The following is a 17,160-nucleotide window of genomic DNA, read 5'->3' as shown; positions in this document are numbered from 1 at the left end:
TCTTTGGAGGAAATATACAATCAGGCAACTAGCAATGCCTTTTATGGAACTCCTTGAAAATAAATCATTGACACCACAAATGGTCAATATGTACTCTTAATTCTGAACTAAATTGCCCATTGATTCACCGAGATCTATGTTCTTGACCCTGTGGTCCAGAAATTCGTTTTTTCTTAACTTCTGAATTCAAGGAAAGTGCGGGTGGCACCGTTGTTGATTTTGATTTACTACCTCAATAGAGCAAGCAATTAGAGTGATTTCTCCATTATTTGCTCCGATTGTACAGTGCCTTCCTTGACTGGTTCCGTCATAAAGACCCCATTCTGTGCACACAGCTCAGAATCGGAGTCACAATCTAAATGCAACCTTCCAGGAACACACAATGGAACAGGATCAGGCTGACCCAGACAGCCCAAGAAGCAGGAGTCCTCACCAGTGGTGGGTCAGGCAGTACGTGAGGCTGCTGTGGGAAATGCTTGCTCCGGGGAGGAAACAGCTTCAATAAACTTGGTCTTTGCCCTGAGAACACAAATGCTTCTCCCCCTCCAGGCCTTCAGAAACAGGGTTTGCCTTGCTGTCGCCCTTTTAGAACTGTATCCAGCACGCCTCCCCCCAACACCTCAGACAAGTTTCGACAAGTACAGCTGAATCACTCGAGATGGGCCAAAAGGTCAGGGCCCTGAAACTTTGTCAGCCTTCTACCTAAAGTCACTGGAAAGCACTCCATGCCTCTGAGGGAGCAGGCAGGCTTTCCACCACACAAAAGCAGCATTGTTTCTGCATATGTGACGCCTCTTAATTAGAATCAATGATTTTTTTTTATTGTCGCTGCCGATAAGCTTGTTTGCCTAGCTCCATTTTGCTAAAACACTTTAAACATTTCTAAGGAGGGTGCATGTCAGCTGAACACTGAGATAGGCCTTGAACCAGGGCTGTGGTTTTGCACGGTGTTTACAATTTGTCATCTGCAGGGATAGCTTTGCAAGTTCAAACACACTAAAGGACATGGTATAAAGAGCCAGGCAATTTCATTTTGTTTGAATATATTTATGGAAATGGACCAAAAGTGTCCACAGAAGTACATTGTCATTCTTTCCTTGAGTGTGTGCCAGTTCATGACCAAAAACAAGCACTCAGAGAACAGGAGAACATTTATGACCACACTGTGTGTATCTAATAAGCTACTTTATGAAGGGAAGATGGGAAACACTGTGTTTCGGGGACTCCGCGAAGCAGCCGTCCCACCCAGTTTCTCTGCACAATGGCCAACGTCTCGGTGAGTCACCGGCGACCTTGCCCTCGGTAATGAGCAGATATCCCCAAAGGGGGAGTGCCTGTGGAAAACACCACGCAGCCTCGTGGCGCAGACGATGATGAACAGCAGCGAGTTATGCACCGAGAACATGTAATTTGGACGAGGTGGGGGAAACTGAGTCATCCATTTGAGATAAGAAGAGTTTTCCAGCAGTAATGATTGTGTGCCAACGGAATCTTGGGAAAGAAAAGGGGGAGGGGGGGGTCTGGGGAAAACAGCAAACTGAAGAGCAAAATTTCGAGGCTAGCACTGATAAGAAAACAAAGAAACTTTCTTTAAAAACAAACAAACCAAAAAAAAAAATGTGTCAGGAGATGTGGCTAACACCCAAGAAGCTCAGACATCTACAGTAAAATCACTGAGATGCCTCTTCCCTGCAAGAAACGATGAAAGGCCCTCGCAGAACAGAGGGAAGAGGGGCAACTTCTGCTCCAAGGGCTAACTCCTTACTCTGCGTTCATCAATACTCCCAAGTCATAAAAAACTCCCAGCCTCCCTCGCAGCTGTTTTGGGCCATGTGACTGAGTTCAGCCCAATGATACGAAGGAAGGGATGCATCACGTTGAAAGATCATTTAAACATCATTAACTTCTCTTTCATACGAGGCTCAGGCTGCTGCCCCTATCCTGAAGGACCCTGGGTTACCATACAACTGCCAAAGACTAACTACATCACAACTTGGAAAGGAGAGGAGCTTTCATTCGACCAAGCCAAAGAGCAGAAACGGTCCGTGACTTGAGGTCATCTTAATATATTTTACAATACTCCCCTCTTATTTTTTGCCTTTTGACATCACGCTTAAAGGCGATTTGAACCCGCTCCCCCATGACCTATCCCAGGCTAGCTTCAAACACCCGACCCACTGCAGCAGCTTCAGACACACGAGCACTGCAGACAGATAAATCACAACGTCCAGCCCCCATCTCACCCTAAAGGTGATTACAGGGACTGTCAAAACACATGGGGAAACTGCCCAATTCACATTCGTAGCTGACCCAGGAGGTGAAGGGAACAGACTTGACTCCTCTTTCCACAGAGTCAAGTCAAAACATTTTACCTATTTTTAATAATTCATTATGGGAATTTTCAAGTATTTACACAAGTAGAAATAACAGACTAATGAATCTATGTATTTACCAGCTAAGCTTCAATTGCTGTGCGTGTGTGTGTGTGTGTGTGTGTGTGTGTGTGTGTGTGTGTGTGTGGTCTGCTACATATTGATAATTGAGCTATGGTAGGACCTAAGGGTGACCAGTTAATGGGGATGTAGTAGAAGGCAAAGCGCCTGAGTCTCAAGATCCACAAGTTATTTTTGAGACCCACTGTGAGGATTAAATTAATCTAACCGCTAACAGCAAATCATTTTCATTCCCCTCCATTGGCCTGAAGGAATTTTTGGTTGAAGGGAGAGGTTCAATATGTCTTTCTTTCCTCGTCCAAACTCAGTTCCCTCTGGGAAGGCCAACACACTTAAACTTTTCTTAGCCATTTACTGATGCGTTCTTGGGTTTATCTTTCCATTGTCCCGCACAGTAAGCCTCGACTGTGTGCAGAGGACAAGCAGGGTGTGTGTCCCTTGAAGCAATGTGGAGTTTCAGAGAGAGACACCATGCATGAAATGGGAACACATTGTGTGTGTGTGTGTGTGTGTGTGTGTGTGTGTGTGTGTGTTATTTCAAGCTGAACACTAGAAATTGGGAATGGAAGGAGGAGGGTGTGGCCAAGGAGAACTCAGCAAAGCAGGATTTCTTATCGAATGGGCACACTCAGAAGTCTGGGTAGCCAATGAAATGCCATCAAACACTCTAAAGCACAGGAACTGTTCCAGAATGACCAACCTGAGAAGCTATCTTGTAACTTTTAAGAGTAAGGATCCAGGGCCAATCACGTGACCCATAGGCAGCACTCCTAACGCCCGTGCCCTGATGTAGGCAGATGATCTGGCCTTGGACAGCCCAACCAAGTAGGAAAATGCAGTCAATGTAGGTCCAGAAATGAATGAGCAACTCCCTCCCGTGGGTCATGCTGTGGTCTACAGTGGTCCAGTGGTCAGATAGAAGCACTGGGAAAAGAGAGCCATATTGAGAATAATTGATTTAGAGGGTTTTTTTTTTTCCACTAAACATTTTAAGCTTTTAGCTCTGTTCCCTATTAATTAGTGTGAGCTGGAGGGGGAGCCATCCAAAATGAACGTCAGCAGTAGAGGAAAAAGTTTAAAAGGGGCTGGCGAGCTCAGCACAATAAGCGCCAGGCCACAGCGTTGTTTAACAGGACTTCAGTCTCTTTACGGATTATTAAAGGAAATATTTAACTAAAGGAGAGCTACTCATGCACAGGATAATGTACATGGCCTCTGTCCACATGTTAATCATTTTACATAATTGATCAAACAGTCTTGGGTCTCCTTCTCTAGCCTTGCCCGGGTTTTTAATTGTTTATCTTTCAAGTCTACCACAGAAAAGCCCTTGCTTGTTCCCACTCACGTGGCTCCCTAGCGGCTCACATGGCAAAGAAAACCAACAGTGCGTCACCAACAGATACCCTGTTGTGTGTAGGAGGGGAGCGCGTAGAGGTGGTGTGCTCATGCACAGTTGTGCGTGTGCATGCGGAGGCCAGAGGTACACATGAGATGTCCTCCTCGGTCCTCTCTCAGTTCTGAGACAGGGTCAAGATCACTGCTTCTGGAGCTCGGGGATCCCTCTGTCTCCCTGGTACTGAGATGAGAGAGGGACCACACCAAAGACTTTACGTGAGTTCTGAGAATCTATGTAGAAAACACTTTGTCAACTAAGCCATTTGCCCAGCCCACAGGCACACCATGATAAAAAATTAAACTGTACGGTTGAGATGATAGAAACAACTAGAGTCAATGGTTTATTTCACGGGCACTAAGTGTTGCTTCCTCGATGTGTTCCATTGCTCAATGTGTGTTCCATTTATACTAACTAGGTTTGTCACTGGCAAAATTTTAGTAATGTGCCTGTTGAACAGTAGAAGAACTTTTGGGGTAGGGTACTTACAGCACCTCCCCCCATTTCACTCTTACCTAGTGTCTAGAACTATCAAATTTTTAGGGATCATTTCTTCTGATGGGACATCGTGGCACCTCCACTAATCGGCCTCAGTCCTTTCTTTACAAAAGACTGGCTCTCTTTTCCAGATGCATAACGGGAAGCCTCTCTTGTCTGCCTGCAGAAACAGTTTCACAGACTTGTATCACAGCCCCTGCTCTGTATCCGATACATGTATCTCCTGTACGTGAGACATTCCGAGACTGAATTCCTCAAGAGACTAGCCCATGTATTGTCTGACTGCCAAGGAAGGATGTAGTTCATCATTCACATCTAGTGATCACGTGATTGGAAGCACACTCATGGAGTCCACATGTCAGTCAGTACACATGTTATGTGAGCAGGGTTTCTATGGCCTGGTTTACAACCATATGCTAATGAAAGAGAACGGAGAGCTCTTTGTGCGGAGCATTGTGGGTAACTACTCAGCACACTGCCCAGTCATCTCATCTTCCAACTTCTAAACTAATCCTCAGATTAATCGTCTTTAAGATGTCCTTAAAGTTCTTCTAAAAATTAGCTGTTCTCCCCCACTGAGGTGCACACTGATAGCCCAAGAAAATAAATACAAACCCTGTGCTATCTAATAAGGACAGGCAGGCTTCACTCAACTTTCTTACCCGAGTCTGTGTGAGTAATGACGGCTATTGAGATTCTATAATATTCATACAGGCTAAGGTCATCTGGCAGCCCACAGTTGGGTAACCGTGAAATCAGGCATGTCCTGCCCTGGTTCTGGGTATGCCAGACACATATCCACTGCCCAGGGTTAATACATCCATTGTTTTATGATGGTCTAGAAGCTTTGGCACAATAATGATTGCAAGAACTATTAGTTAGCTACCTAGGGAAAAAAAGGAAAGGGGTAAAAAAAGAGAAAACTCTTTCCCAAGTCATCTCTTCTAGAACTTAAAGGAAACATCTCTGAGAGATCAGAGAATCAGACAGACTATCTTTTTAAAAAAAACTGTATTTTTTTCTTTTAATTCTACAGGGTCAAATTCTATCTGGACTCAAAGATGTCAACATGACCACTCAAAGAAGGGATTAATGAAGAAATATTCCAAAGGTCACTAAAGACCTTTATAATAAAGTGTCAAATGAATTTTCCACACTGCTGAAGTCCAAAAGGGCTAAGAAAAATACATTTGTAAAACTATACATTAACAAAACTGAAAAGGCTTGACATATACTCTCTTCATCCAATCATTTGTGAGAAGATGCACATAATTCTAATTTTAAAAATGTTATTTCAGGGCACAAATTAGAGACGAGCCACAAAATAAATGCAAACTAAAGGGAACATTAACCATCAAGTAGTTAATGATTTTGCTTAATGAGGATTAACCCTCAAATATTAACCTCTTAGAGACACTCTCATTATCTGTTATTTTTCATTAATCCTAAAATCACAGAATAAAGAAACGTAACCCATGATTTTCTTCACAACATTTGCCAAAATCTGTTATGAATTTATTTTCAGGGCAAAGGTCAAGCAAGCCTAGTTCCTCAGGTGAAGTGGATTAAGCACTTTCTACAGAGAAATCGAATTAAACCACTACCAAATGGCACGTTTCCAATCCTGGAATATGAAATCAGATTTGACAGAGGCCTTACAGACTGTGGTCAGTTCCCCACCTAATGGTGACTTCTGTGGTTTTGCCGTTCCCTGTCCTTAGGGAGCTGCCGTTTACGGCGCCATATGTATCTATGTTGTATTGAACACGTATATACACAGATAAATATGCTTGTAGCTCTCTCATGTAAAAAGGACTGGAAAACTTTGAGATTTGATTTTACTGTTTGAAATCATTGAGTTTGCGGCTAATATCTGACAGACTGATGCCTTGTAGGATATGACTTGGAAGTTACAGCCTCTCTGATCTTTACCAGATGTTTTCCTGGCAGTATTTCAGTCCCAAGAGACAAAGAGGATATTAATGTTAATTTTATTTGTTTAATCGTATCAGGAAGATTTTATAAAATGGGAAAATTCAGAGTTTTTTTAAGCATACCAACTCTTCAGAAATCTTCATAGTAGCAAAACTGTTTTGAAGAAACTTTTTTTTAATTGCAAAGAGAGTCTGTACTGTATTAGGACAGGATCAACTTTCTCTTCCCTTTAAAATTGGGAACTGTATGACAGCTTTCTCGGTGGCACTGTGAGCACAAGGAGCCAAGAGGATGACAATGCTCGGCCTGCAGGTCATGACAAGTCCCATCTCAGTCCTTAACTCCAGTACAGAACAGTAACCCTGTGCGCACAGACGGACATACATTTGCTGCTACTGCCCTGGCTCCCTCCGATCCTTCACTTCTCATCTGTGTTTTATTCTAAAAACATGAGTCTACCCTGGTCATTATTAAGTAACGATGAAAATGAGACTATACCCAATCCTAACAGCATCTTGATGAGTGAACTCAGTGATGTGTTAGAATTTTACCTAGAGCTCAAGGTCAGAACTCAGAAACTTGAAGAGCCTGGTTTTCAGGCATGGATAGCATTAGAACCACCTACAGAAACTTCACCCAGACCAACCACATCACAGACTCTCCAGCGCAGACCAGGTACCAGGGCTCTGCAAAGCACTCCGGGTGAGTTCAATGTCAGGAGAGTTAGCAACACTGCTCAGGAGGCCCTAAACAGGGAGCAGCAGAACAATAACCTTGGAAAAATCAATTTTCCTCGGCTTTGTTCTCATCTGAAAAATGGTGTGTGTGGAAGGAAGCTGGAGTGTATACTAATCGATTTCCTGCTGCATTAGGATAAAACTACAAAGTTGCAAAACATTTCAAGTAAAACTAAGAGAATACATAAGAAGCCCCCGCTACACCTGCATCACCACCATGAAGCTACAAAGAAATCTAAGCTTTTCCATGCATTAGTTTCCTGTCTCACAAAGACAGTAAGTAAAATCCCTCCATCCTCCCTAGAACTATCCACTACCCTAAGATTACAGGTTACCTTGCCCACATAATTGTTGATCTGCAGAGCCTCATCATTCTTCTGTGGGTTTCAATGTACATAAACTGCAATATACCACGTGTTACACATACCATGTTGCTCAACTTCATCTTACGAGATTTACAAGGGAGAGTGAACTTCGCTAACTTCAACTCTTTCACTGTATTTCGCAGGAATCAACCACAGTCAATTGGTTTCCCTTGTCTATGGACAGTCGAGTCGATTACACTTCTTTATAAATAAAGGCACATATATAATTAGTTTCCATGCTGCCCGGGGAAGGCGTCTTCAGGGGAGACACCTAGATGTGGTCTTGTTTTATGTGCACACTTCAGTCTTGCTCTGCACTTCGCTCTCCAAGGTGGGTATAGCAGTTTACTTTTTCTAGGACAATTAACACACATACACACACCCCATTTCCCACACCCCTATCAATACTTGGCACTAGGAAGACTTACACATTGCTGCCAATATAAAGATTCTGATGTGCTAACTAAAATTACAGTTAAATAATATTTTTCGAAGGTTCCCTTCTGGTCATATAATTGTGATAATCACATCGATGCCAAATCTTATCAAACATAACAAAATAAATGTTGTGTGTGGGGGTTTTACAACAGATTTACTTTTCCTCAAAACATACTTTGCATGGCCAAAGCTGGCCTATGACCCATACATCAGGCCATAAAAGAGGAATGGGGACATGGTCCCAGTTCTGTATTTATTTTCTTGTGCTCATAATCCAATGTTACTTAAAAAGCAAACTGCCCAACATCCAAGCCAAAGCAAATACACTGAATTTTGCCAGGGAAAATGCCTGTGGAGAAATGAGTCAATTCATACAAAATTCAAAACTGTCTTTGGTCAGTGACATTTTCATGAAAATTTGTGGGTGGGTAAAAGTTTTGCAAAATTCTTCTTTGCCATTGGAGTAAATTCATCCAGGAAAAATAAGCAAAGCGTAAGTGGCAACCCGCATCACCCCTAATTCCCTTCTGAACACTCCCTAACCTTCCAGCACAACTGCTTTCAATTGTGCACGGAAATGGGCCAGGTGGTTCTGATCCTAAACAGAACCCTGGGCCCTGTTCGTGGGACAGGCTGTTTCTCAGCATTCGCACTCATAGACCAAGCTAGCTTCTCGTGTCATTCTGATGCACTTCAAAACCTCCCCAGGAACACTACTGGGCACTACCCACCACCCTTCAGCTTCATGGCAAAGAGACCACCATAAAGTGAAAGCATTCGACACATTCTTTCCGAACCAGCACTATGGAAGCCTTAAGGAATGGTTGTAACTTTCATGTTTAGATACACTTTGTTATCCTCTTGGGAACATAGACATGGTCTAGGCACAAACTCCGAGTTTCTAAGACTTAGTTCTGAATTGGACATCAGACACCTCATCCATCTCAGGAAGACTAATCAGAATTTGGCGTAGGGATGCTTAGGAATGCTCAACAGTCAGCAACCCAAGATTTGCAAAAGATAGAGCTCATCTACACGCCAGAAGGTAGAAACAGAATGCCGGGCACCGAGAAGCTCCTTTAGCTAAAAGACATGAGTGAGTGAAAAGACTCGAGTGCTTTAAAATAGACCTTACCACGTCTTGTTTCTGATTCACTTGAGATCTGCCTCTCGGCCTACTGAGGCCTTTGCTTTTCAAAACTTGGCCACTATCTGGCACTGTCTCCCCCGCGCAACCCAGACCTCAAGGACAGAAGTCACGCTGTCCTTCCACAGAGGTGGTCAGAATGAAATCTGGGGGAGGGTAAAGCTGTCCTGATGAGAAAGGAACCTAATCCTTTTCTTCCAGCGACAGAACCAAACAATTCAGAATCTTCCCCCGGCTGTTCCACCAAGAGTTCAGAGTGATCTGTACCCCAGGTTCCGGGTTAGTCTGCAGATTACAATGAGAAATGATTGACAGAATGCACTCTCCCATAAAGCAAAGGGAACTTGGCATGTGGGGAGGATTCCACCACAGTCTCTAACTGTAAAGCAGGCCTTAGTCCCAATACACTCTCCTTTTACCATAACTCCCAGAAGGTTGATTATTTTTTTTTTTAAATGTGTGTGTTGCTTATAGTATTGGTCACCAAACACATAGGGGCCAACATCCCCTTTCTTGGTCCAACAATCCCAGTTAAGTGAAAAAGAAGGCAAAATCCAACCATCACATAGAGAAGAGTAATGGAAGTCAGACATCGGACTGGGCCTTAGAATTTAAACTATTCCTAGGTCTGGCAGCCACCGCAGAAACCTGAAGAACTCCTCTCCAAGAGAAGAGCATGGTCGTTTCACCTGGCATGGCTTCAGCCATGTTGTCTGTAGGCCTAAACTTGAAGTACATGACATACAGCCACATAACAAAAGACAATAAAGTTCATGATGTGTAAGCTTACGTGAAAATGGTTATCTTCCTGTTAAAAACATACCCTTCCAGCAGTGAAGCTGTAGCATCAGCTGCTAAGAAACTTTTCTTTGTCTGAGTTGATTTGCACCACAGCATGTGAGTGCTTGGTGGCTCTGGCTTTCATACGCTATCGGATTAGTAGTGTGAGTTTTGCACAGGCTCTACCTATTAATGAAGAGACGGCAGAGGAGGAAAGCAAAATGACCTCATCGGCCCGTCCCGAATGGCACAGTGAACAGAGGCGCAGGTCTGCACACACGCACCTCTCAGCTGTTCTTAATATTCACCATGCACTTTAGCAAGCGCCACTTCTGCAAACCTGTATGTCTTGAAGAACTCTGGGATAAAAGGTGAAAATGGGGAAGGCCTTTTGCATAAAAATTAATGTTGTGATGCAAAAAAGTTATTTTTTTTGATAATTCAAACTTTAATGTTTACTTCAGTAAAACCCAACCCAGTAAACTATTTTCAGGCAGGATTAGTCAGAACTAAAAGGCTGAACTGTTTTCCTTCGGAGACTGGATGTCTTTCCTGTTTGCAACAGGCTCCTGTGTTCCAAACAGAGTAAATGGAATTGCCTTCAATCGCTTGTCTCATTCTGGCATTTCTAACACAGAACCCTACTGACAGAGTACGGTTTGGCCTCCTGGAATGTAATTATTCTTTTCACTCATGGAACCTGGCACGCTCACAATGCATCAGCTTCAGGTTTTCCTTAAGAAAAAAAAATCACAACATGGGGTCTAATGTAATGACAAGAAATGCAATTTCATTCCACCAGAAAGTCTTAAGCCTCTTTCAAAAATACCTACTGCGTGGTGAAAAGTGCCTCTAATGCTTGCATTCCTGCTATGGCCTGTATGGTGTGCTTTCACATGAATCGGGTTGGCCAATCTACAGTCAAACATAAACATAGTCCAGACACTTTATATCTCATACTGCAGAAAGAGGTGACTCTGGTTGGAAGGTCACAGTTCAAACAAGTTCCTTTTTCAACGGGTTTATAGTCTTCACCCATCGCTGATTGCTAGAAGGCTCCACATGAAGGGAATACCCAGACTTCTCAGTTCTAACTCTGAAGAGCTATTCCTGTCCATCCAGACTAATAAAAAACATATGTTCTTCTCTTTTGCAAAGACTTCAGTGAGCTATCTCTGTGATCCCGGGGGTGAAGTCCTGCTTGTAAGCCCCGAGGGTTTCTGTGAGGTGTGAAATTATTGTGAAAGCATTTAGAAATCATATTATTCAAAACCAGTCGATTCTGCCAAGAAACAGGATCACAGTTCCAGGATCAGTGTTGAGAAACAGAGAGGCAGGACAGACATCAGACCCACGTGCTTCGACACCAACGGCACAGCCTTCTCAGTCCACTGACTTTATGCTTTTCCACAAAACCCTCTTTCCTCAAAATCAAGGGAGGTCCCATGAGACCCTGGTCCTGTGGTGGCCCCTGGTGTTTCCTTGCTGTAAGTCATTAATGAGTTTCACAACTCCGAAAGGCCGGAGGCGCTGGCCTGAGAGTGCGTGCTGCAACAATAGCAGTTCCTACGTGGAGAATTTCTTTCTTAAATGTCAGAACCGTTCCTCCCAGACCCCAAATCTCACCCAAATTTTTAGAGGTTAAAAACAAACACACAAAAAACCCTGAGTATTCATACTTTGGAAAATCACAAAAGCTTGCCTGTGGCACAGCACATGCCCCATGCCGCGAAGCCAAGAGAACACTGAGTCCCACCCACGCTTTTCCAGCCTACGTTAAGGAAGACTGGCCTCCACTCTCACAGTGGCATGGGGCGTGAGCTAGAAGTGAGAGAAAACAACTGCCACCAGTTATCAAAGAAACGTTCCCCTGGTGCCAGCTAGCTGAAGAGGCAAGGAACCTTACGGGTACCTTCACCACCACACATCCAAATTCCACAAGAATTGAGACGCGGTTACCTGACATCATGCCCGTGTTTGATAAAATACACGCATGCAATCAAGCTGAGCCTCCAAGAAAGGTGGCGCAGTTCTTCGGCAACTCCAACTCACTCACCGTACATTTGTTGGGCTTCTCCCCCGAGTGGACCCTCATGTGGATCAGCAGCTTATAGCGGGCGTTGAAGGGCTTGTACCTCCTCGGACAGCCAGTCCAGAAGCAGGTGAAGTCTTCCCCCTTGCGCTGGTCTATGTGGACCTTCTCGATGTGCCTCACCAGTTCCTCCTGCTGGTCATATAGGGCGCTGCAGTCTATCCAACGGCAGCAGTGCTTGCCCCCCGAGTCTTCCATCTCCCCATCCTCATCCAGGCCAGCCTGGGCCAGGGCCACTGGCTGTGTGTGAGGCACGAGCTCTGGGTGATGAAGGTGTGGGTGGGCATGGTATGGGGGTGGGGGGCCCTGAGGCGGGGGAAGAGGAGGGAGAGGCTGCGCAGAGGGCAGGTCCAAGGCACTGCCTGGGAACTCCTCCAGGCGCTCCGTTTTGAGCATGTTGGCCGACCCATCCTGGCCCAGTAGGCCCGGCTGCAGCGCCACGTTGTTCACAGGTCCGGACTGCAGGCCACCATGCTCCAGTTGCTGCATGCGCTCGTACTCCAGTGTACCATCCTCGCCATAGCTTGGCAGCACCTGTCCTCCACCGGACACCAACACGCCTTTCTGCCCACTGGACACTGCACAAGACGGGGGAATGCAGCTGCCGCGAACACCCAGGAAATGCCCATAGACCTCCGACTGTGGGGACACGTTGGCAGGGGAGGCTCTTGATCCGTTGATGTAGGCAACCAAGGACGTGGGCGACGTGCGGATGATGGTGTTGAAGTCGATCCCAATGCCATCAGACAGCGGAGACAGGGACAAGGCTCTCTTCTTGGAGCGGGTGGAGTGGGACCTGGTTGCTGAGTGCCGAGGACTAGGGTAAGGAGAGTGGCTATTTTCCATGCCCAAAAGATAAGGTGGCAAAGAGTTAGAGACGCTATTGCTGGACCCCGGCGTGCCAGGAGGCAAGCTCAAGAGGTCCCCGAAGTCCATGCCGTTCTGGGAGCCATGGTTCGATGAAAGTGAAGGAAAAGCCCGGTAGCTCTGAGACCACTCCTGCTTCACACTCAAGGCGGACTGAGTCTCCGTCAGACTCAAAGTCGTGGACACCAGGGACTCTTGCAGAATAAGGGACCTGGAGCAGCAGCCGAAGAGAAGGGGAGAGAAACAAACAAACGTTTCAGCGAGACATGGATTGCGTAAGAGCGCAGAGAAAACTGCACCGACAACCCCTTAAGGTTTTTCCCTTACTGCATTCTGCACTAAACACAAGTTCTTAGACTGCCTGCAGAATCCAAGGCTTTAGGCTCCAGGTAAATAATATAGTACCAAGACAAACAATAAAAAGCTAATGCTTACTAGAATAATGAGAAAGCTATTGTTATAAATAATTCTAGTAATTTAATGAGAATAAATAGTCCTCACTTTATTTCAAAGTATCCCTTTTTCTGTAGAGGGGGAAAACTGGGGACTAGGAAAAAGTTATAGCTGCTTGTCTTGGCAAACCAAAGAAGGTTCTGCTAAGCACCTACTGTGTGCACCATGCCATGGTAGGCCTCCAGGTTACAAAATTCTGAACAGCAGTAATCTCTAATTGAAATCTACCTGGGAGGGATGTGAACCTTCCAAGTTAAATGTTTGTGCTAGAGACTTACTAATAATTTTACAATTTAGCGGCACTGATATTATCAAATTAGACATTTCAAAGGGCAATTTACAATGCCAAGTACTTATTCATTTCAAATGACCCTAGAAAATGTGTGAAAATGTAAAATACACGGGCAGAAAGCATACCTCGGTGAGGAAGTGCATACTTAGCACGCTGGAGGCAGAGTTCACCCTTTACCACACACACAGAATAGTCCTTCATAGAACAAAGGCATTATACATGAAGAAGTAACAACCTGAAAAGCTGCGTTTGGCATCATGCACCAGGCCACGTGGGTCTTAGCCACACTTGTTAAGATAGGTTTTCCATGAGCTCTTGTCCTTGGATCTGAGCAGCATCAGGCCAAGAACAGGTCATTCACTTACAGTGGTTCATTTTTATAACAATTCCTTCCCTGTCCTTACCGTTTACAAAAGAAGTGCTAAAAATGTCACAATTCATTGTTTGCATATCAAAGTGGTTTATAATGACAGACCCTTGAAAATCCATTTTTCTTTCCAGGGACATTATTGCCTTAATAACAATAAAAGGAAAGAAGAGCTATATCCCTCAAACAGAATATTCATCCCGAAAAGGATCAACATGTAGACAGAGCGGGAAAAAAAGGTTCCAGATCCCAATGAAGACGTAGCAGATAGCTGAGAAACTTGGTTTATTCCATATGTTCCTGCAACTGGCTTTCTAGATTCTTTACTTAAATACATTAATTACCAAAAATTCTTATGCAAAATGTGTGACTTCCTTCCACAAACACACTCACTGTCTCTGGCTGTTAAATATCAACCTGCTACAGAGGAAGGGGGAAGCATCATTTCACCTGTTCCCTACTCCACTTCACAAACTGGAAACCAGGAACACTGTTTCTGCCAACCCAGGAATACTAACAAGAAAACATATCAGCTCCGGAAAAGCACGGCATACGATGGTAACACTGCAATGGACCTGAAGTTGCCGACGGGTGCGGCAATGTTTGCCAATGACAAACCCAGCAGGAACCTATGTCCACCTGCCCTTGACAGAGATCTGCTTCTTGGTTCACGTCCTTACATTTGGATCAAAGTCCTTCTGCAGTCTGCAAATGGTCTCTGAACCATTCGGGTTCTAACACCCCGTGGATACTTCTCAATTATTTCCCAAGCACGCTTCCAACACGTGGTTCTTCCTGCAGAGCTCAGCAGAAGGCTCCCGGTGACTGGATGTCAAGAGCCTTTTGACCCTATCCCACGTGAGAGTCAGGAATTACATTCAGATACAATCAACATCAGTAAAAAATGCTGTATACGAAGCAGAGACAATGGACTCTAAGAAACTATAGGATGTCAGAGCACTGACGGGGCTCCATGGTGTACAGGTGCCTGCTCTCAGGAAGCAGCCATTCTAGAACATTCCAGACTTTTAAGCAATGACTGACAGTCAGAATAGTTCATGCAAATTGTATGCACTCTGCTGATAAAACTGCATTATCTGGCTCAATGGCTGCACAGAGAAATATGTTCATTTTTTAATAATGCAACTCATTTCTCTTAAATTATGCTGAACATGGCTTAATATATAGCACAGGATATCCCAAGTGCAGACATATTGCTTAACCTCTTCGGCGTCTCAGTTTTCCAAGGCAGCTGTCAAAATCTTTCAGAAAGCAAACTGAATAGTCTACTTAAAAGCAAAGGCTTGAACAGAGAACAAGTTTGTGCCCCTTCCTGCCTCCAAAACCTCAAATACCTAACAGGAACAAAACTTCCAACAAAGGGCAGTCACTTCCTATGCCTCTCAAAGATGCACTTTAGGAGACCTAATCATTCAAAGCCCTAACCATGAAGTCTATCTCTTTACAAAGCACCTCTACTGTCTAAACCACCATCTCTGCTATCTCTGAGGATCACGCTCACCAATGACAAGACCATTCCACTGAAAGGATGCTTTTTATCTCCCTGGTACCTGCTGGAGTGTTAGAAACAAACTAAGTACCCAAACTCCTGTTGATCAAGCGCGTACATAAAGAAGAACCCAGCTTGATGCTACAAGCCTGGGATCCCATCCTAGGATTCAGAAGGCTGAAGGCAGAAGATCCTGACTTCAAGGCCAACATAGACTACATAGCAAGATGCTACCTCAAAGAATAGAATCAATACATAAAAACAATAACCGTGACTTACCAAGTTTACAGAGCATTTTATGTATTAACTTATTAAATACACACTATGACAAACTAACTAAACTCTTAAAATATTTTTATAAGAAGAAAATAATGACAACTGTGACAGCAGAGGGATGATGGGAGGACCTTAATAAAGCACGAATGAGGGGAAGTGATTGGCAGACACCTAGCCAGCTCTCACTTTCTCACAATATACCCCAGTGTGGTCCACAATGCTCTGCTTGATTAGAAGACTTGGTGAGAACAGGCTTAGAATCACCCAAGCTAGGGCTGCAACACAAATTGCCTGTTTTTCTGCAGCAGTACACGGAACGAGTGTGACGGCTGCCAAAGATTCTAGCCTGTAACCCCTGCTGCTACACACACCAGGCCCGTGGAAGAGAAAGTGACAAAGAACTCAGAGAGCTGTGTCACCACACTGAGAGCAATCTCCATTTCCATATGTTCATCTGATCCTAACGACATTATTTCTGGTGACTGGTTTATTTAGAACAGTATGTGAAAGGCAAGACGATAAAACTAAAACCAAATAAAAGCAAAGTGTAAAACTTAGAAGCCATTAGGAAAAGCATGCTCTCGAGAAGCCGTAGGAGCCATGCTGACCAAGTTGAGTTGTTTTGTTCTAAAGCGTCAAAGGAGTTTTAACTTAAAGGTCATATGGAATTCTTCATACTGATGCTCATGAAGAAAAACACATGTACATATATCAAGTGTGCATGTAACTAAATCTATGAGGACAATATATAATACATAACATATATGTGTCATAAACCCATAGATCCTGGGAAAGATCAGCCCTAGCCTATCTGGAAATTGTCATCTATGTACCTCAGTAAATCTTCCAAAAGAGTAGGTATGCCTTATGAACCCAGCAGGTTTAGAAGATGGCAGAACACACAGGGAGCCTAGAGTCTATTCTCAGTCCCTTTCTTGGCCTTCTTTGAGTTTTGTGTGCATAATGAAAACAAAAAAAAGGCAATTGCTGCCAATAATTCCATTTAGAATATAAAAACAATGCACACTATTTGGATCTAGACTGATATCACTAGGCAATTGCTAATCTTTGCAAAGACAAGCTGCGAAACTGACCTTGGGCAAATTAAGTAAGCTTTCTGTGTCCTGAAACCACACCTTCAACAAGGATGATACTTACTAGGGCTATGAATATTCAGTCGTGAGTTCAAAGTCACAATGCATGCGCACACACGAGACAAGCTAAGTATCTTCAAAGCCCACACAAGCAGCATCCCATCTCTCTTACTGATCAGTCCTGCTTGGCTGAGAGATTAAACAACTGTATGAAGTAGTTATTTGAGGTCCCCTACTTGTCACTTAGGGATGGATGGATGTGCAATGGCCTTTACAGCAGGGTATGCGTGACACCGAAGTTGACATGGGCTCCTGACTCTTCAATAGAGTGCAGAATTGGTTGAGCACTGTGGTGTGCTAATAGAAATGTCTGGGCAGTTATCGCAGGAAATACACAGCACCAAGGCAGGATTCCCATCATTGGATTAAACAGAGCACAAGCTAAAGGCAGAGCATGTTCTCT

At 44.1% G+C, this 17,160-nt stretch overlaps 1 protein-coding gene across 5 annotated transcripts in view; it reads right to left on the bottom strand.

Moving 5' to 3' along the window:
• Positions 1-17,160, bottom strand: part of Glis3 (GLIS family zinc finger 3) — a 442,586-nt gene that overhangs the window by 273,545 nt on the left and 151,881 nt on the right. For all 5 annotated transcript variants that reach the window (XM_048438769.3, XM_085693756.2, XM_048438771.3 and 2 more), the window contains one exon: positions 11,803-12,916. In XM_048438769.3, coding sequence (XP_048294726.3) covers positions 11,803-12,916 — 1,114 coding nt within the window. The remainder of the gene's footprint in view (positions 1-11,802; positions 12,917-17,160) is intronic.

The sequence above is a fragment of the Myodes glareolus genome, chromosome 7, assembly GCF_982192425.1.
Source record: "Myodes glareolus chromosome 7, mMyoGla1.1, whole genome shotgun sequence".
Taxonomy (NCBI): domain Eukaryota; kingdom Metazoa; phylum Chordata; class Mammalia; order Rodentia; family Cricetidae; genus Myodes; species Myodes glareolus.
This window is presented reverse-complemented; position numbering and strand designations above follow the sequence as displayed.